General features: G+C 48.3%; 3 protein-coding genes across 3 annotated transcripts; all 3 read right to left on the bottom strand.

Moving 5' to 3' along the window:
• Window positions 1–1086: 1086 nt before the first annotated feature.
• Window positions 1087–12153, bottom strand: LOC136473249 (receptor-like protein kinase). The gene is made up of 3 exons (XM_066470930.1): window positions 11962–12153; window positions 2060–5022; window positions 1087–1601 (listed from the first exon to the last, which is right to left on the bottom strand). Exons 2-3 carry the CDS (start codon window positions 5013–5015, stop codon window positions 1201–1203), a joined length of 3357 nt encoding a protein of 1118 aa, XP_066327027.1. The 5' UTR covers window positions 5016–5022; window positions 11962–12153; the 3' UTR covers window positions 1087–1200.
• On the bottom strand, window positions 6140–6475 carry LOC136469719 (uncharacterized mitochondrial protein AtMg00810-like). Its single transcript, XM_066467802.1, has one exon. It carries the CDS (start codon window positions 6473–6475, stop codon window positions 6140–6142), a length of 336 nt encoding a protein of 111 aa, XP_066323899.1.
• An 817-nt stretch (window positions 12154–12970) lies between the features above and the next one.
• On the bottom strand, window positions 12971–18770 carry LOC136473248 (receptor-like protein kinase). Its single transcript, XM_066470929.1, has 3 exons — window positions 18566–18770; window positions 14485–17453; window positions 12971–14027 (listed from the first exon to the last, which is right to left on the bottom strand). The coding sequence occupies exons 1-3, from the start codon at window positions 18670–18672 to the stop codon at window positions 13612–13614; spliced, it is 3492 nt and encodes a 1163-aa protein (XP_066327026.1). The 5' UTR covers window positions 18673–18770; the 3' UTR covers window positions 12971–13611.
• Between the last annotated feature and the right edge of the window lie 933 nt (window positions 18771–19703).

Below are 19703 nucleotides of genomic sequence, written 5' to 3'. Positions count from 1 at the left end.
ATGTAGCTCACCTACTGCTTGGCTGGCTCCGTGAGGCGATGGCGGAGCGGTGGGTTGAATGGTGGTGGCTGTGGCGCCGCGGCGAGCTCGAGCGAGCTCGGTGGAGCTGATGGTGTCGGCGGTGCCCTGCGGCTGCAAACGGGGAAGGCAAGGAGGGGTGAAAGGAGGCAGAGCGCGTGCGGAGAGCAGCAGGGCGCGCTCCTCTTCAAGCCAGCCAGCGCGCTGCGTGGCCAGGGCAAGCCGAGCGCGTGGCGGACACGCGGCGGCCACCAGCTGACCTCGGTCGGCCATGAACGGACTGACGTCGGAACACTGTAGCTCGATTCAGAGAACAACAGGGCTGACTGACAGCGCGTTTTCGTTGCTTCCAAACTCCAAAACGGTGACGAGTTAGCCATTTCTCCTTGAAGCAAAGTTGCAGATCTACAATAGGGCTACATTTGTTCTATAGAAATCCTAAGCTAATTCGCAAAGGACAGAGAGTAATTTCGTGCCAAAGTCGTGTTCAAGAAACTGAAAACTGGAATTTATACTTTGAAATTTCTAAGTGTTGAAATCAACCCAATTTCTGACTTGTGGGACCATTTTGAGCATGTTGTGCACATTTTTATGACTTGGTCACAAAATACTTTTTGTTCCTCATATAATTTGCTACAACTTTGTTTTAGGTTGCTCAGACATGCAAACATTCTAAGTGGCACTTTTTGAACAGTCAAACCAAAAAGTCCTAGGGTCAAAACAAGTCAAACCATGATTTGAAATCTTAATTGGGCAAAATGATCAACATGAACATTGTTCCTAATGACTTTCTAAGCATAGCTAAGATGTTTAATAATGTATTTAGCCATACCACACCTTGGTCATACAATAATCAAGCACTAAAGGTACTGAAACGATGAAAAACACTTGGAATGGTACTCTTGTTTCAAAGTCATGTTTCCCATGTTTCAAGTGATATATGCTCATGAATGGATGAATGATGCTCATGAACATGAAATGCAAGTGCAATTAGACAAGAATAACACCAGGAGTGTTACACGAACCCAACCCATCCCAAACCTCCATCCAAACAACCAGAAAATGGGTCGAACCCTTTCGGGTTGGCTCCAGCACTCCAACCAAACAGACGGTACAAGTTCAAGAAGTTGGTGTCCCCGAACAGCTCGGCAGAATCAGAAATCCTACTGCCAGTACGCGCTGCTATGGGATTGCAATCCCGGTTTCCCCTGCTTCGACTCGGACAACGACCGGCCGCCGCCGCTGGCAGCCAGTGGCAGGCCGTACGCCCGTCAGCTCCTTCACCACGGCGGCCATGGACGGCCTTTGGCTCGCCTCCCTGGCCGCGCACCGCAGCGCCACCGACAGCACCTTGCGCACCTCCTCCATCTCCACCGTGCCGAAGACTTCCTGCATGAGGGCCGGGTCGCAGACGGCCTCGATTTTGTCAGTGCCGTTCAGCGCGGACGACACCCAGCTGACTATGTCCGTGCTGTCGGGGAACGAAGGATCCACCGCCGTCCTCCTGGTGAGCAGCTCCAGTAGCACCACGCCGTAGCTGTATACATCGGACTCCATGCTGCTCTTGGTGGAAAACGCCAATTCTGCAAGGCAGCGCAGGCTCATTAGGTATGTGCATCGGTGTGTATTCTGAAAAGACCAATTTTTCATAGTTTCCAGATGACAAGTACACCAGCAGATCTTATAAGTGTAGTATTTTATATATAAAAAAAGATAACATGACAGTATGTGGCAAATTGAATTTCCAAATGTTTATATTGTGAATTTCTTTCGCCAAGAGGAATTAACTGTTTGTAAGCTTCTCCATGACTTTTATCTTCTATCAGAACTTTTGAGATGTAAAAAGCTTCTGAGATGTAATTGGTAATGTGTATGCTTGCACTCAGATAACTGGAAACAAATCAAACAATTCTAGTACATGGAGATTTCAAATAATTGCTTCAGCTACACAAGACATTTCAGAATCCTAAATTTCTAATCAATGTATACATGCTCGTGAGGAAAAAGAAACAGTTATGAATGTGCTTTGTTTCAACCATACCTGGGGCCATATATCCAATGGTGCCAACGATTCCAGTGGTCTGTGAAGCAGTAGAAGGCTGGTCCATGAGCTTTGCAATGCTAAAATCTGGAATATGTGGCACCATGTCCTTGTCCAGCAGTATATTACATGGCTTGATATCACGGTAAATGATCGCAGGGCGGCAGTCATCGTGAAGATATGCTAACCCATGGGTGGTGCCGAGAGCTATGTCATACCTCACACACCAGTCCAAAGTTGGTGCTGGCTGAATTACATGCAGAACATCATGAAGGCTACCTTTTTCCATAAAATCATACAGTATGAATCCATTATCACGTCTGAACCAAAATTCTTTCAACTTTATCAAGTTTCTGTGCTTAATTTCTCCTAGTGTTTTTAGTTCTCTAACCATGGTTTTGTATGAACCTAACCCAAGTTTCTTTATAGCATAAACATCTCCTGACCTCAGTGTTGCCTTGTAAACAGTTCCGTGACCACCTGTACCGATGATATACTTGTCATCAAAATTTTCAGTAGCCTCTATAATCTCATTTAATTTAGATGAGGAACCTTCAAACGTATGACTGACTGCTTCCTCAGTATTCTTCTTCCGATCTCGAGATTTCAGAAGGATGCAACACAGTATAAGTACCAGAACTGCTCCCACAAATAATGAACCAAGAACTATGAGGACAATTTTGAGTCGGCCATGCACTACTCTTTTCTTCGACCCACCACAAGGTTTCAAAACATTAGCTCCCATGCAAGAAGAATCACTTGTGCTGCAAGAGATACAGAGGCCTGGGTTTCCATTAAAAGAATTTGGTGTGGAACTCAGAAACTTCAAAAGATTATCTGGGACTGGTCCACTAAATTGGTTGTAAGAAACATTCAAGGCATGCAAAAAACCTAGACTTCTCAATGTAACAAGGCCTCCTGAGAGATTATTAAATGACAAATCTAAGTTTTGCAAGTCCACTAAATTACCCAATTGTGGTGGAATATCACCAACTAGACCATTGCTACTAAGGTTCAAGGTTGTACCCAGTTTCACCAGCTGTCCTAATGATGAAGGGATACTACCCCCAAGAATATTTCCACCAAGTTCCAGCTCAATAAGCATTTCCAACTGGGAGAGGGACTCAGGCAAGCCTCCGCTGAATCTATTCTCTTGCAATCGTAGTTGTGTCAGAAACTTCAAGTTGCTTACTGTGCTGAGGGCCGAACCATTCAAAGAGTTCAAACTCAAATCAAGTGAATACAACTTGGAGCAACTGGAAATTTGCACAGGAATTGAACCATGTAATATGTTGTGTGAGAGGTCAAGTCTTTTCAGATTCACTAAGTTTCCAATTTCAGGTGGTATTGCCCCAGAAAGCTTGTTCTCTGTCCAGTTTATCTGAGTAATGTTTACACATCTGCTGAAGCTTTGAGGAATGTTACCACTTAAGGAATTGTGGCTCAGATCCATATAACTTAGATTTGCACAGTTTTTGAATTGTGGGATAGACCCATCAAGGTTATTGTTTTGGACAATGACTCGCTCCAGACTTGGGCAGTCCACAACATTGGATGGGATGCTACCGTTGAGATGATTAAACCCCAAGACCAGAATTCTCAATGCTTTTCCTGAACAAATGTTTGGTGGGATACCACCAACAAAACTGTTATTTGTGAAATCTATCTGCACCAAGGGGCTATTAACACCCAGCTCCTGTGGTATGACTCCAGTGAAGAAATTATCAAACAGTGTAATGTTCTGCAGGTGCTTCAGCTCAGCTAACTCTGAAGGTAGCATCCCTGTGAATCTGTTGCTATAAATAAGGATGCTCTCAAGGGTTTGGATACTCCAAATATTCTCAGGGAAGTCTCCCATGAGGCGATTCTCGAAAAGAAAGAGCTTTGACAAGTTCCGTAAATTTGCCAACTCTTTGGGAACAGTGCCTTCCAGCTGGTTTTCTTCCAACTCTAGCCACTGCAGCAACCGACAGTTGCCAATCTCAGGTGGGATCGGTCCAGACAGGGAGTTCTGTGAAAGTAAAAGATATGTGAGGTTGCTCAATAAGCCGAGAGAAGTTGGAATTTTGCCAGACAGACTATTATTGACAAATACAAGTTGTTGCAAGCTCCTGCAATTCCCTAGCCATGATGGAATTTCACCCTTTATATAATTGAATGACAAGATGAATACTTCCAGCTTGCAGTTCTTCTCAAAACTGAAAGGAATCTCACCCGTGATCCTATTGCTAGTAGCATAAAAAACCCTGAGGCCTTTGATCTCACTCAAGGTTTCTGGAAGACTGCCACTCAGTTGATTATCGAATAGATACAGCTCCTCCAACTCGGTGCAGTTGTCGATTGAACTGGGCAAAACTCCAGACAACATATTTTTATGCAGATAGAGCTCCTCCAACTCGGTGCAGTTGCCGATTGAAGTGGGCAAAACTCCAGACAACATATTTTCATGCAACCACATGGACTTCAGGCTTGTCATTTCACCAACTGATAAGGGTATCGAACCACTGAGCTGATTGCCATGTAGGTACACTTTCTCCAGTAACTGGTTCCTGAACAACTCGTCTGGTATTGTTCCACTCAAAGAGTTTTGGTACAGTGATAGTGATGACAATTTTTTGAGGTTGCCCAATTCTCGAGGGATCGAACCAGATATGTTGTTAGCACTTAAACTGAGATTTTGCAGGTATTTCAGATGCCCTATTTCAGGTCCGATTGAACCTGAAACCCCTGATGATGATAGGTTGAGAGAAATCACTCTATTCCTTCCATTGCAACCAACACCGTTCCATGCACAAGGAGTTGCATCAGAAGCAGTCCAGTTGGACCTTAGGGAACTTGGCAGTATGAGGCTTTTGGACAGAGCAAGAAGAGCTAGGCCATCTGAACTCAAACCCTCTGATGACGAAAGTAATGACATGAAGAATAGCCAAAACCAATGCCAGAAAATTAGCTTCATCTTGTTCCTGAAATTTTGCATAGAAATCAGCACAAGATCATTTTATATCTCCTATATACAAGTAGGCCAATACACAAACAAATGGGGATTACATATATGTACAGTTGTCATTATCAAAGGTGCACACATTGGTAACTTTCCCCCTAAAGCAACATTCGGGCACAATTTGAAGAAACTACAAGTAACTTTTGTTTGTTGGCCTACAGGATCACCGGCTCAGGTGAGTCGACCACTCACCAGTCTTGCCGAGCACTCGCTAGTGTTGTCGAGCACCCACTAGCTATGCCGACCACGAACAAGCGTTGTCCGACCACACACACTATGGCTAAGGTAGAAGAAGAGGGAGAACGGAGCATACATACACAGCAGAGACAGCAGCGTTGGCCGGAGCCCTATATAGAAGATGGCAAATCTGAACTCTCTTTACTGAGTTACAGTGGCAAACTATTTATACAACTCTATCCATCTAGTTCTAGTACAACTGTCATGCTGCTACAGTTACTAGATAACACAACAGGGCTGACTCTGGCGCCTGCCCCTGCATGTGGCTACAATGCGGCAGGTGAGCCGTTTGGCGCCTGCCTCTACAACGGCTACAATACCACAGCAGGGGGCCTTTTCGGCGCCGCCTTCCCTTACTGTGTGTTCACACAAGGAAGCAGTAGATTATTTAACAATTCTTCCCCTAATCCAACTGCTATCCCTTGTACCCCCTCCATGCCGATCATCTCCTTCAGCTCCGTGAGTCGAAGACGTCCAAGCGGCTTGGTGAGGACGTCCGCGAGTTGCCGACTAGTTTTGACGAACTCGATGACGATCTGTCCTCCATCGACACAGTCCCTGAGGAAGTGGAACTTCACGTCGATGTGTTTGCTCCGGTCGTGCAGAACCGGATTCTTCGCGAGGGCGATGGCAGACTGGTTGTCCACCATCAGTGCTGGTGGTTGAGCTTCTGCACCGATCAGCTTGCCCAGCAGCCAGCGCAGCCACACAACTTGGCACGCCGCTGTGGCCGCCGCTACGTACTCTGCCTCGCACGTAGACAGCGCCACCACCTTCTGTTTCAGCGACAGCTATGAAATTGGAGCCGACCCGAGGAAGACGAGCACGTCAGAGGTGCTCCGTCATCCGTCGATGTCTCCCGCCATGTCTGCATTGCTGAACACAGTGAGCTGCAGCCTGCTTCCGCCTATCTTGGGGAAGACGATCCCTTGATCCACCGTCCCCTTGACGTAGCACAGCAGCCGCTTCATCGAAGCCCAGTGATCCTCTCTAGGATCCTCCATGAAGCGACTGACGTAGCCCACGGCGAACGCAATGTCCGGCCTCGTGTGGATTAAGTAGCGTAGACCGTCGACGATGCTCCGGTAGAGTATTGCATCCACCTTTGTCACGGTGCTGGCCTTCGTCAGCTTCAGCCGCTCCTCCATCGGAGTCATGCATGGCTTGCACTCCGCCATGCCGCTCCGCTCCAACAGCTTCGAGGCATACGCGCTCTGACCGAGCGTGAGTTCCTCCTTTCCCTGTCTCACCTCGATGCCAAGGTAGTAGGAGAGTGCGCCGAGATCGCTCATTCGAAAACGAGTCGCCATCTCGCGCTTGAAGCTGTCGATGTCCTCTGCACGCGTGCCGGTGATGATCAAGTCGTCCACATACACGCCGACGATGAGCTCCTCCTTCCCCCGTCGCCGCGTGTAGAGCGCGTGCTCGGTTGCGCACCTTGTGAACCCAAGCTCGCCCAGCGTGGCGTCAAGCTTGGCGTTCCACGCTCGTGGGGCCTGCCGCAGCCCGTAGAGCGCCTTGTGTAGTCAGAGCACCCTGTGCTCCTCTCCCTTGACAGGGAAACCCGGAGGTTGCCTAACGAAGACCGTCTCCGCCAGTTCGCCATTGAGGAAGGCCGATTTAACGTCCAGGTGATGGACGCGCCAATCCTTTGCTGCTGCCAAAGCTAGTAGCAAACGGACAGACTCCATGCGCGCTACTGGCGCAAAGATTTCCTCGAAGTCGATGCCCTCGCACTGGACAAAGCCTCGGGCGACGAGGCGCGCCTTGTGCTTGACAATGGCGCCGAGCTCGTCCCGCTTGACCTTGTACACCCACTTCAAGCTGATCGGACGGCATCTTAGAGGTAGATCGACGAGCTGCCAAGTCTCGTTTTCCTCGATCGCCTTCATCTCCTCCAGCATCGTCCATCGCTAGTTTCCATCGCGCTCGGCTAGCACGAACATGGGTGGTTCCTCTGCACTGACGAGCAGCAGCTTTGGGTCATTGAGTAGCCTGCCCGCCAGGCCTGAGGGCCCTGTGCCGCCGACGATGTCGTCCAGCCTGCGGAACCGCACCTCCTCACCTTCGTGGAAGGCATCCACGAACTCAGTGATGTCACTTGGAGGTGAGGCGAACTCGATCGGCGTCAATAGAGTTCCCTGTTCCGTCGGAGTGCTCGGCACAGTACCTGGAGTGCTCGGCACCCTAGTTGCAGTGCTCGGCACTACTTCTGGATAGCTCGTCATAACTCCTATAGTGTTCGGCACCACTGTAGGAGTGCTCAGCCTTAGTCTTGCAGTGGTGCGACCACTGCAAGACCTCTTGGCTCTGCTACGGGAGTGCTCGGCACCCGTTCTGGAGTGGTCGCCACCACTGCAGAACCTCCTGGCATCACTCCTGGCGTGCTTGGCATCCCTTCAGGAGTGCTTGGTACTCCTCCCGGAGTACTCGGCATCCCTCCTGAAGTGCTCGGCATTGCCCCAGGAGTGCTCGGCTCTATCGCTGGAGTGCTCGGCACCGCTCCCGGAGTGCTCGGCACCTCTTCCCCAGCGTCTCCACCACCGTGGATGACCAATGCTCGACGATGAAGGTGCTGGTGAAGCCGCCAGCTTCCCCCATGCTCGGACTGTTCCAGTCCCAAGCCGCCTTCTCATCGAACACGACGTCGCGTGAGACAAGCACCTTGTCTCCGCGTGGGTCGTAGAGCCAGTACGCCTTGGTACCCTCCGCGTAGCCTAGGAACACCATCGGTGTGCTCCTGTCCTTCAGCTTGGTGAGGTTTGGATTCGTCTTCCTGACGTGGCCGATGCAGTTGAATGTCCAGAGGAAGGACACGCTCGGCTTGCGTCCATGCCAAGCTTCGAACGGCGTCTTGCCCGTCAGGGCCTTGGTCGGAGCACGGTTGAGGATGAACACCGCTGTGGTCATCGCTTCCCCTGAGAACCTTACCAGCTTGCCTTTGGCCTTCATCATGGATCAGGCCATGCGGACCACCGTCTGGTTCCGTCGCTCCACCACGCCATTCTGTTGTGGCGAGTATGGCGCGGTATGGTGTCGCACCACATCCTGTTCCGCGCAATACGCAGCGAACTCCACCGAAGTGAATTCGCTGCCCCGATCAGTCCTCAGCACTCGGAGCTTTTTGCCGCTCTCGGCCTCCGCGTGCATCTTGAACTTCTTGATCGCCGTCGTCGCTTCTTCCTTGCTCGTCAGGAGTTACAGCCACATGTAGCGACTGCAATCATCCACGAGCAGGAGGAAGTACCACCGACCACCGTTTGTCGCTGGCCTGATCGGCCTGCAGAGATGGTCGTGGACGAGCTCGAGAGCGTCCGACGCGCGATACTTGGCCGCCTTTGGGAATGGTAGCCTCCTCTGCTTCCCGGCCAGGCAGCTGTCACATAGCTCGCCTCTGTGCTTGATCTGGGTAGCCCTTGGACCATCTTCTCCAGCCGACCAAGCGCATCGAAACTGAGATGTCCCAACCGGGCATGCCACAGCCATGGTTCCTTGGTGTGTCTTGCCGCCAGGCACACCGGCTGCTCTACCTTCAGGTCGAGCAGGTACAACCAGTTCAGGGACCTCTTCACCTTGGCGAGAAGTCGTTGCTCCCAATCCCTGATCTTGAGGACACCGTCCTTGATCAGTACCTCGCTACCGCGCTCATCCAGCTGACCAATGCTGATGATGCTTCAACGCAGCTGCGGGATGTAATATACATCCATTAGCGTGCGGTGCTCCCCGTTCTGGCACTTGAAGATGATGGTGTCGCGCCCTTGGATTGCCACCCTTGAGCCGTCACCAAACTTCACCGTACCGGTAACATCGTCGTCGAGCTCAGAGAAGGCTGCCTTAGAGCCCGTCATGTGGTTGCTGGCACTAGAGTCTAGATACCACCGCTGCTCCTGCTCGCCGCCATTCCCAAAGGTGGACTTGGGCGCGCGGTTCATCGAGGTCGACAGCCATCAGGACCTTCCCCAAGCCCTTCCACCATCGTCACCTCTTCCTTCTCCTCAGCCTCGACGTCGTGCAGTGCACAGAACGTTGTTATCAGGATAGTGGCCTCATCCTCATCATCAGCTTACGCCAGATGAGCCTGAGCCTTCTTTTTCTGCTTGCGATTTGGGCACTCCCGTGCCCAATGGCCTATCTTCCCGCAGCGCCTGTAGGCGTTGGGGTCGACCTGCTTCTTCTTCTCCGAAGAAGCCTTGCCGCGACGCTTGCTATCGCCACCGCGGCTGAAGGAGGCTACCCCGGAGTTCCTCCGAGCCGCCCACTCCTCTGTCAGCAGCAGCTTGCCGCTGTCCTTCGTTGCTGTCACCTGCTCCAGGCGCTCGTCCACCGCCCGTAGACAGCCTGTCACATCCTCAATGGTGAGGGTGGACAAGTTCAGCATTGTCTGTATGGAGAGAGCGATCTGGATGTACTTTATCGGCACGGAGTGGAGGTACTTGGAGACCGTCTCCTCTTCGTCGATGGTGACGCCGTGGCTCTTCAGCTTGCTGATGAGCGTCTGCAGGCGGAGGGAGAAATCCTCCACCGTTTCACCATCCTTGAACTTGAGGTTGGCGTACTACTGCTTCAGAAGCTGGGCCATCGCCTTCTTTGCGCGGTCGGAACCGACGCGCATCGCCGCAATAGCCTCCCACGCCTCCTTAGCAGAGCTTTTCGCCCCCCAACGGCTCCCTGTACTCCGCCGGTATAGCAGCGAGGATAGCCTCCAACGCTGACATGTCATCTTCTTCATTGTCGTTGCCTTTGTCAACAGCATTCCAGAGCCGTCGGGCTCTGAGCTTGACCTTCATGGTCACCGACCACTCTCTATAGTTGGTGCGAGTCAGCGTCAGCCAACTGGTGCCACTGACCTCCCGCACCGTGCGAACAACGACCTCCGATCGTGGCTAGGCAGCCACAGCAGTGCTATTGCTGTCGCTCATCTCTGAACCGTTCGTCATCGCCAGCGGTTTGCCAAGCGACGGCGCTCGTACGGCTTCGATACCACTTGTTGGCCCATCGGATCACCGGCTCAGGTGAGTCGACCACTCACCAGTCTTATCGAGCACCTGCTAGTGTTGTCGAGCAGCCACTAGCTATGCCGACCACGAACAAGCGTTGTCCGACCACACACACTATGGCTAAGGTAGAAGAAGAGGGAGAACAGAGCATACACACACAGCAGAGACACCAGCGTTAGTCGGAGCCATGTATAGAAGATGGCAAATCTGAACTCTCTTTACTGAGTTGCAGTGACAAATTATTTATATGACTCTATCCATCTAGTCTTAGTACAGCTGCCATGCTGCTACAGTTACTAGATAACACAGCAGGGCTGACTCTGGCGTCTGTCCCTGCGTGTGGCTACAGTGCGGTAGGTGAGCCGTTCAGCGCCTATCTCTGCAGTGGCTATAGTACCACAGCAGGGGGCCTTTTTGGCGCCGTCTTCCTTTGCTGTGTATTCACACAAGGAAGCAGTAGATTATCTAACATTGTTTTCCTCATAACAGGTGGTGGAACTGTTTTCTAACTTTTAATCTTGATTGAAGAAACCAAGCCTACTGTTCTGAAAAACATTTCCATCACGTAGAACATACTCATGACAAAACATAATTATATAGTATAATAGAAGAATAAATTGGTTTGATTAACTTGAGGCCCCCAAACTGCTAGAAACCATGGACAATGAAGTGAACCTACCGGTAGTTTCGATAATCATACTGTGAGAGAATCAAAATGCAAAGAAGGCAAAGCCAAAACCCAATGCTAAACTTAGGCCCCGTTTGGTTCCCAAGGGATTTTGTGAATCTGGAATAAAAAGAATCTCATAATCCTAGAATCCCATCCAAACAAGCTAGATTCTATTGGATTTTAAAGTATAGACATAGATCTAATGAACATACTAGATTTTTTTTATCCAGATTTTTTAGAATCCACCGGAATTCGAATGACACCTTAATTACTCAAAAGATGCCGGATTGTTCTCGACGCCACTGCAAGCAAATGAAGAAGGAAAACTCACATTTTCCTAAAAGGGGTCAGGAACTGTGAGTTTGTGACGGGCTTCTTAGTTCTTACTGGAGTAGATACGACAAAGCCGATCTTCTGTTCAACATAAGCCATACTAATCAACGACATGGGATCCGATCTCGAACACAGAAGCATTTCCTTAATGGGCACCACCGCACCACCACATGGGCTCATGGGCACATCCGATTTCTTTTATTTTTTTTTATTTTAAAAGAAAAAATGGCACCTCGGTTGCAATTGCAAGCGAGAGATGCTCTGCAGTCTGCACTACTCCACCGACGGCACCACCCAAGAATAAGAAGCTTCCTAGGCACAGAAGAAACATTCTCAGGGAAATTATCTTTCAAAAAAAGACATTCTTAGGGAAATTGGCACCCCGGAAATCTCATTTCAGTGGGCTACAAATGAAACAGCCATCTGATTTGCTTTGTTCCTGAACAACACTCTCTCAATTTGAGAGCCCGCGGACGCGCTGCCAAGAACACGAGAACTACCGCAGATGTGGGGAAGCAAATGCGAATGCGACAGACAAGACAGCAGGAACGAAACGAATGATGGAGCGGCGGTTCGTTCAAGCAACAAGCAACACACAGCATGAAGTACCGCCTGCTGCTCGATCGGAAGCACAGGGGGAAGCGAGCGAGTGAGCGGCACTTACCAGATCAGAGACGGCAACTGGCGGTGCCCGCGGGCAGGCGGGAGGATCCTGGGAAATGGCCGGCAGGCGCTGCTCTAGTTTTCACTAGCACTAGCAGCATCCACGGAGGACCGGGGACTGGTGGCGGTGGCACAAGCGAAGCGCAGCTGTGCAGGCGCCTGCCTTTTTTTTTGAGCGAGTCCAGCGGAGGGTAGTTGCGGTAATCAGTGGGCTGTGTGCCCTGCCGGCGCAAGTTCACTCAGGGCGTGAGTTTTTGAATTTCGCTTCAGACTGGCGGCACTTTTAAACGGGGATTTGGGGGCGTTCGATGCCAAAGAAATGTTCAGCATTTTTCACAAAATTGCCTTAATTAGGAGGAGGAGTAGTAGCGGAACTGTAAAAATGCTCCGTCTCTGCATCCATAGGTTAGGAATTTCAGCGAACGACAATAACCAAAGGTCTACTACTCTGATCGTATCCAAGTCAAACCCACGTTTTATCCATGGATGAAGCTTGAAGCCCTAGCCTGGATGTTTATCTAAGAATTTATTGTTTTCTAATCTATGACGTGGATGTATTAGTTAGTCAGCAGCCCTGTCGGTAAGCTTTTTTCAATCACAAGCTGCAACGTTTCTCTACAGGTCAGTTCGTCTTACACAGAACTAAACATCACTGATTGACAAAACCTTTCCCGTAGTTGCAATTGTACAGAATTACACAAGGTATAGAACAAGTGAGAGCTAAAGCCAACAAAGAAGCGGAAAAATACTAAAGAGACGCACCTGATTTTGTACAGGCTCCCTCTGTTAGCAACTTCAACACAAGCCGGTCAGTCAAAACTATGAATTTCTTCAATAAAAATATCGTGGAAGCAAATTTGAGTATGCATGACAAGAGCCAAATGAACTGTGACACCAAGTGCTAAAGAGCAGTCCAAAAAAACAGCAGCCAAAGAAATCACAACTGAGAGCACTAGCTCAAGCAGTAGGATTTAAAAAGTGCTCTAATGAAGAGCTAATTAATGCTTAAATATCATATCACTATTGCTTGAAAGTGATTCAAAAATCAAAAATAGAAGGATGCGAAGCTGCTGTTCTGGAACAGCTGAACTGCACTGCAACAAAAACTCTGAACTTTCTGAAAGAAGACAGAACCTACTATTTCTACCGACTACCGTGCTTACAGAACTGCTGTTGCCTAACTGACTAAAGACTACAAGAAGGGACTTATGCAAAACAATTATATCACTAATGCTTACGCCCCCACGGACCACGGCCCCCGTCCTGAGGCGCCGCCACCGCCACCGCTGCACCCGGCCGGTGAAACCGCCCCCAATCTCGTCGCAATTCTCCTCCACCGGCCGCCCCATGTCGCCTTTCACAAGAGCGTTAGCTTCATATCTCGGTCTCTCGGAGAGCACACTACAACACCGCGATGAACGCGAAGGCACGGACAAGCCACAGCCCACAGTCCACAGATGTCAAGCAACGAGCCCAGCATCTCTCCTCATCCGTTTCATTTCAACTAAAATTAATCTTTGTCAACTAACCAATCTTTTTTTTATACTGTCAACTAACCAATCAGGATGTACACCAAGCGAGGGTACCAAGAGAGTAGAGGCTACAAGTTCAGGAAGTTGTGTCCCCGAACAGCTCGTCAGAATCAAAAATCCTACTGCCAGTACGCGCTGCTGTGGGATTGCGATCCCGGTTTCCCGTGCTTCGACTCGGACAACGACCGGCCGCCGCCGCCGCCAGTGGCAAGCCGTACACCCGTCAGCTCCTTCACGACGGCGGCCATGGACGGCCTTTGGCTCGACTCCCTGGCCGCGCACCGGAGCGCCACCGACAGGACCTTACGCACCTCCTCCATCTCCACCGTTCCGAAGACTTCCTCCATGAGGGCCGGGTCGCAGACGGCCTCGATTTTGTCGGTGCCGTTCAGCGCGGACGACACCCAGCCGACTATGTCCGTGCTGTCGGGGAACGAGGGATCCACCGCCGTCCTCCTGGTGAGTAGCTCCAGTAGCACCACGCCGTAGCTGTATACGTCGGACTCCGTGCTGCTCTTGGTGGAAAACGCCAATTCTGCAAGACAGCGCAGGCTCATTAGGTATGTGCATCGGTGTGTATTCTGAAAAGACCAATTTTTCATAGTTTCCAGATGATAAGTACACCAGCAGATCTTATAAGTGTAGTATTTTATATATAAAAAAGATAACATGACAGTATCTGGCCAATTGAATTTCCAAATGTTTATATTGTGAATTTCTTTCGCCAAGAGGAATTAACTGTTTGTAAGCTTCTCCATGACTTTTATCTTCTATTAGAACTTTTGAGAGGTAAAAAGCTTCTGAGATGTAATTGGTAATGTGTATGCTTGCACTCAGATTACTGGAAACAAATCAAACAATTCTAGTACATGGAGATTTCAAATAATTGCTTCAGCTACACAAGACATTTCAGAATCCTAAATTTTTAATCAATGTATACATGCTTGTGAGGAAAAAGAAACAGTTATGAATGTGCTTTGTTTCAACCATACCTGGGGCCATATATCCAATGGTGCCAACGATTCCAGTGGTCTGTGAAGCAGTAGAAGGCTGGTCCATGAGCTTTGCAATGCCAAAATCTGAAATATGTGGCACCATGTCCTTGTCCAGCAGTATATTACATGGCTTGATATCACGGTGAATGATCGCAGGGCGGCAGTCATCGTGAAGATATGCTAACCCATGGGCGGTGCTGAGAGCTATGTCATACCTCACACACCAGTCCAAAGTTGGTGCTGGCTGAAGTACATGCAGAACATCATGAAGGCTACCTTTTTCCATAAAATCATACAGTATGAATCCATTATCACGTCTGAACCAAAATTCTTTCAACTTTATCAAGTTTCTGTGCTTAATTTTTCCTAGTGTCTTCAGTTCTCTAACCATGCTTTTGTATGAACCTTTGTGTGCAGAAATCACAAGTTTCTTTATAGCATAAACATCTCCTGACCTCAGTGTTGCCTTGTAAACAGTTCCGTGACCACCTGTACCGATGATATACTTGTCATCAAAATTTTCAGTAGCCTCTATAATCTCATTTAATTTAGATGAGGAACCTTCAAACATATTACTGACTGCTTCCTCAGTATGCTTCTTCCGATCTCGAGATTTCAGAAGGATGCAACACAGTATAAGTACCAGAACTGCTCCCACAAATAATGAACCAAGAACTATGAGGACAATTTTGAGTCGGCCATGCACTACTCTTTTCTTCGACCCACCACAGGGTTTCAAAACATTAGCTCCCATGCAAGAAGAATCACTGGTGCTGCAAGAGATACAGAGGCCTGGGTTTCCATTAAAAGAATTTGGTGTGGAACTCAGAAACTTCAAAAGATTATCTGGGACTGGTCCACTAAATTGGTTGTAAGAAACATTCAAGGCATGCAAAAAACCTAGACTTCTCAATGTAACAAGGCCTCCTGAGAGATTATTAAATGACAAATCTAAGTTTTGCAAGTCCACTAAATTACCCAATTGTGGTGGAATATCACCAACTAGACCATTGCTACTAAGGTTCAAGGCTGTACCCAGTTTCACCAGCTGTCCTAATGATGAAGGGACACTACCCCCAAGAATATTTCCACCAAGTTGCAGCTCAATAAGCATTTCCAACTGGGAGAGGGACTCAGGCAAGCCTCCGCTGAATCTATTCTCTTGCAATCGTAGTTGTGTCAGAAACTTCAAGTTGCTTACTGTGCTGAGGGCCGAACCATTCAAAGAGTTAAAACTCAAATCAAGTGAATACAACTTGGAGCAACTGGAAATTTGCACAGGAATTGAACCATGTAATATGTTGTGTGAGAGGTCAAGTCTTTTCAGATTCACTAAGTTTCCAATTTCAGGTGGTATTGCCCCAGAAAGCTTGTTCTCTGTCCAGTTTATCTCAGTAATGTTTACACATGTGCTGAAGCTTTGAGGAATGTTACCACTTAAGGAATTGTGGCTCAGATCCATATAACTTAGATTTGCACAGTTTTTGAATTGTGGAATAGACCCATCAAGGTTATTGTTTTTGACAATGACTCGCTCCAGACTTGGGCAGTCCACAACATTGAATGGGATGCTACCGTTGAGATGATTAAACCCCAAGTCCAGAATTCTCAACGCTTTTCCTGAACAAATGTTTGGTGGGATACCACCAACAAAACTGTTATTTGTGAAATCTATCTGCACCAAGGGGCTATTAACACCCAGCTCCTGTGGTATGACTCCAGTGAAGAAATTATCAAACAGTGTAATGTTCTGCAGGTGCTTCAGCTCAGCTAACACTGAAGGTAGCTTCCCTGTGAATCTATTGCTATAAATAAGGACGCTCTCAAGGGTTTGGATACTCCAAATATTCTCAGGGAAGTCTCCCATGAGGTGATTCTCGAAAAGAAAGAGCTTTGACAAGTTCCGTAAATTTGCCAACTCTTCAGGAACAGTGCCCTCCAGCTGGTTTGCATCCAACTCTAGCCACTGCAGCAACCGACAGTTGCCAATCTCAGGTGGGATCGGCCCAGACAGGGAGTTCTGTGAAAGTAAAAGATATGTGAGGTTGCTCAATAAGCCGAGAGAAGTTGGAATTTTGCCAGACAGACTATTATTGACAAATCCAAGTTGTTGCAAGCTCCTGCAATTCCCTAGCCACGATGGAATTTCACCCTTTATATAATTGAATGACAAGATGAATACTTCCAGCTTGCAGTTCTTCTCAAAACTGAAAGGAATCTCACCCGTGAAGCTATTGCTAGTAGCATCAAAAACCCTGAGGCCTTTGATCTCACTCAAGGTTTCTGGAAGACTGCCACTCAGTTGATTATTCAATAGATACAGCTCCTCCAACTTGGTGCAGTTGCCAATTGAACTGGGCAAAAATCCAGACAACATATTATCCTGTAACCACAATGACTTAAGGCTTGTCATTTCACCAACCGAGAAGGGTATCGAACCACTGAGCTGATTGTCATTTAGGTACACTTCCTCCAGCAACTGGTTCTTGAACAACTCCTCTGGTATTGTTCCATTGAAAGAGTTGTAGTACAGTGACAGTGCTGACAATTTCTTGAGGTTGCCCATTGATGCTGGTATACTGCCAGAAAGCAAGTTTTGGGACAGATCCAATTGTTCTAGCATACTGCAGTTGCCCAATTCTAGAGGGATCAAACCAGATATGTTGTTAGTAGACAAAATGAGAACTTGCAGATATTTCAGATGCCCTATTTCAGGTCCTATAAAACCTGAAACCTCTGATGATGATAGGTCGAGAGAAATGACTCTGTTCCTTCCATTGCAACCAACACCGTTCCATGTACAAGGATTTGCAGAAGCGCTCCAGTTGGATCTTATGGAACTTGGTAGTATGAGGCTTTTGGACAGAGCAAGAAGAGCTAGGCCATCTGAACTCATACCCTGTGATGTTGAAACTAACACGAAGAATAGAAAAAACCAATGCCAGAAAACCAGCTTCATCGTGTCCCTGAAAATTTTGCATAGAAGTCAGCAGAAGATCCATTTTTTTGTCCTATGTACAAGTAGTTCATCGCACAATCAAATGGGGATTGCATGTATGAACAGTTGTCATCACCAAAATTGTGCACGACGTTGGTAACCTTCCCTCCCCCCCCCCCCCCCCCCCCCCCCCCCCCCTAAAAGCAACGTTCTAGAAAATTTTTATAAAAATGGTAGAAATCCTTTTGTAACATTAACAATCTTGAAGGAAGCCCCGCCTACTGTTCTGGGACACATTCTAACACCAAGTAAAACATGCTCATGTAAAAACATAGTAATATAGTATGACAGAAGAATATACTCATAAATGGGTTTGATTAACTGCTAGACACACCTACCGGTAGTTTCGATAATCGTACCGTGAGAGAAGCAAAATGCAAATATAGCAAAACCAAAACCCAATGGTAAACTTAATTATTATGCTCAGGACGCTGGGTGGCTTCCGAAGCCACTGCAAATGAAGCAGGAAGACGGAATCTCACATTTTTCCTAAAAAGGGTCAGAAACTGAGTTTATGACGAAGGGCTTCTTAGTTCTTATTAGAAGATACGACAAAGCCGTTCTTCTGTTCAACGAGATGGGATCCGATCTCGAACACAGAAGCATTTAGCCATTTCTAAAAAATAATGGGCACCACCACATGGGCTGATGAGCACATCGATTTCTTCTCTTTTTTATATAGAAAAAGAAAAATGTGCGCCTCGATTGCAATTGCAAGCGAGAGCTCCTCTGCACTACTACGCCGATGGCAGGACACAAGAATTGAGAAGCTTCCTAGGCACAGCAGAAGGATTCCTCAGGGAAATCAGCACACAGGAAAGCTCATTTCAGTGGGCTACGAATGAAACAGCCATCGAATTCGCTTCGTTCCTGAACGATACTCTCTAAATTCGAGAGCCCGCGCTGCCAAGAACCCGAGAAACTACCAAGCAGATGCGAATGCAATAGACAAGACAGCATGAACGAAACGAATGATGGAGCGGCGGTTCCTCGGGTTCAAACACACACCAGGAACTACAGGCGGCAACTGCTCGATCGGGAACTGATTACAGGGGCGAAGAGAGCGGGAGCGGCGCTTACCGGAGACGGCAGCTCGGTGCGCCCGCGGCCGCGGGCGAGAGGATCCTGGGGAAATGGGGGCCGGCACCGGCAGGCGCTGCTCTAGTTTTCAGTAGCACTAGAAGCATCCATGGCGGCCGAGAACGAGAAAGAGAGAGCACCGTCACCGGCAGCGCGGTGGACTGTTTGCGGAGGCAGGAGCGAGGCTGTCCCGTTTTAGACAGCCGCGCCCGCGCCGCCTGCCTTTTGTGGAGCGAGTCCAGCGGAGGGAGGGTGGTCGCGGTAATCAGTAGAGCGGTTGGGGATCCGTTCACACAGGGTGCTGTGCCTGTCGACACGTATGGCGCGTGGCGCGATCCGTGCGGCTGCGGCTGGGGGTTGGGTACACGTCCATGGTCCACTTTCGTTGCGTTCGCACACGGCACACTGTGGGCTGTGTGGCCTGCGCGGCGCAAGTTCCCACAGCAGGACGTGGGATTTTGAATTCCGCTTCACACTGGCGGGATTTTTAATCCGGGATTTGGGGGGCGTTGGGTGCCAAAGAAATACTCAAGCAATTTCACGAAATTTGTCTTAGTTAGTAGTGGAACTGTAAAAAATGCTCCGTGTCCGCATCCGTAGATTAGGAATTTAAGACAATAACCAATGATGGGCTAGTAGTCTGATCCTATCTGTCAAAGTCAAACCTACGTTTTAGCGATGGATGAAACCTGCCCTTGATGCTCTTCCAAGAGTTTATTGTTTTCTAATCTATCACGTGGATGTATTAGTTAGTCAGCAGCCCTGTTGGTAAGCTTTTTTTAATCACAAGTTGCAACGGTTCTGTACAGGTCCATTCGTCTTATATTTATTTATTATTATTAGATGCAGCAAAGCTTGCTGTTCCGCTGCATATGCATACGTCACCCGGCGGCGACAAATATACATTAGAGCGGAGCCCACGAGGAGTCAGAGAAAACGATATAACTCTTATGTTGTGTAGAACAAGGGATGGTTGATGCCATCTGTTTTGGTTTTCTTTTAGCTAAACGCAAGCTTTATCCTATACTAGACGTATATCAGATGGCACAGAACATTTTCAAGTGTTTTTCTTAAACACAATCTCTAAATCATTGTTTAGAAAGTTATTTGAATAAATTATTTTTTTATATCTTTTATC

Source organism: Miscanthus floridulus, chromosome 8, assembly GCF_019320115.1.
Source record: "Miscanthus floridulus cultivar M001 chromosome 8, ASM1932011v1, whole genome shotgun sequence".
NCBI lineage: Eukaryota > Viridiplantae > Streptophyta > Magnoliopsida > Poales > Poaceae > Miscanthus > Miscanthus floridulus.
Note: the sequence above shows the minus strand (reverse complement) of the source record. Positions and strands in the feature narration are given on the sequence as shown.